This window comes from Egretta garzetta, unplaced genomic scaffold (assembly GCF_000687185.1).
Source record: "Egretta garzetta isolate BGI_Z169 unplaced genomic scaffold, ASM68718v1 scaffold366, whole genome shotgun sequence".
NCBI classification, from domain to species: domain Eukaryota; kingdom Metazoa; phylum Chordata; class Aves; order Pelecaniformes; family Ardeidae; genus Egretta; species Egretta garzetta.
The window spans coordinates 88,645-89,849 of NW_009260018.1; the positions used below are offsets into that span (position 1 = coordinate 88,645).

The following is a 1,205-nucleotide window of genomic DNA, read 5'->3' on the forward strand; positions in this document are numbered from 1 at the left end:
CCCCCGCCGGCGGGTCCAGCTCCATCTTCTCCTCCTTGGGGCCGGGCAGCCAGGGCTGGGAGTCCTCCTGCTCCGTCGCCTCCTCCTTGAAAAGCCAGCCCGAGTGGGCCAGCGGCAGCTGCACCGGCTTGTTACGGATGTCGTTCTTCAGCCCCGGGTCATCGAGGAACTGCAGGGACGGGAGAGGGGACGCTCAGCACTGGCCCGGTGGCACCAAAGCCACTCGCCCCGGTCCCGCTCACATCGTCCTTCTGCAGCATCCGCAGGATCTGCTTCGTCTCCTCGTCCGTCTCCCTCTTCTCCTTCTTGATGTTGATGATGTGGGAAGGGCCAAAGTCCGACATGTCCACTGTCTTGTCCCAGGAGCCTGCTGGGGAGAGGGGAGCAGCCCTGGGGTGAGCCCTGAGCTGGGAGGGACGGCCCCGAGACACACACACACCCCCCCAGGAAGGAGGGGGCAGCTCCCGTTACCTTTCTTCTTCATCATTTCAGCAGGGCCCTGCTCAAAAATGGAGTGGGACTGGATAACCTCGGGCCGGCCCCGGCCCCGGCCGTGCCCATCACGCTGCCGGTCCCGGTCCCGCTCCTTCTTCTCCTTCTTGACGGAGACATCCTCTCTGGGCCTGGGGAGCGGGGAGGTGGCCGGTCACCCCTGTCCCCCGCCACCCTCCTGGCAGCAGGTTTCCATCTCAGGGCGTGTTTTGCCCACCGAGACCCCGCCGTGCAGGTACCCGCCAGCAAAACCGCCTCCACACCCCAGGGAAACGCTTACGAGGCCACTTACTCTTCCTTGATCTTCCTGCTAATTATGTTGGGGGTGAAGGTTTTCTGCAAACGAGAGCAGAGGGACAAGTCACTGCACGAGCGGAGATAAGCAACAGAAACCAAACCGGCCGCGGGGCTGGAGGAGGCGGCTGGGGACCCGGCCACGTCCCGCACGGACCAGCTCCTCCGGAGCACCCCAAAACCCCCCTGCCTGCCCCTCCTGGGGCCCCTCCTCGCACCCCACCTCTGCTGTGGGGGTCCCCAAGCACCCATAGCCCAAGCAGCAGGGCAGGACGCAGGGTCACCCCGCCAAGCTGGGTTTTGGGGAGCCCTCCCCGGGGTACTCACCTTCTTCACGCCTCCCAGGGTGAGGTCCCGGGAGCGGATGGAGGGCAGGGGGCCGGGGGTGAGGGGGGGGGCGGCCGGGCGCCTCCCGAGCA

General features: G+C 66.5%; 1 protein-coding gene across 1 annotated transcript in view; it reads right to left on the reverse strand.

Moving 5' to 3' along the window:
• Positions 1 to 1,200, reverse strand: part of POLR3D (RNA polymerase III subunit D) — a gene marked incomplete at its 5' end in the record, with an annotated part of 2,274 nt that extends 1,074 nt beyond the window's left edge. The window contains 5 exons of the mRNA XM_035896118.1: positions 8 to 169; positions 243 to 370; positions 472 to 623; positions 785 to 828; positions 1,114 to 1,200. Coding sequence (XP_035752011.1) covers positions 8 to 169; positions 243 to 370; positions 472 to 623; positions 785 to 828; positions 1,114 to 1,200 — 573 coding nt within the window. The remainder of the gene's footprint in view (positions 1 to 7; positions 170 to 242; positions 371 to 471; positions 624 to 784; positions 829 to 1,113) is intronic.
• Positions 1,201 to 1,205: the final 5 nt, after the last annotated feature.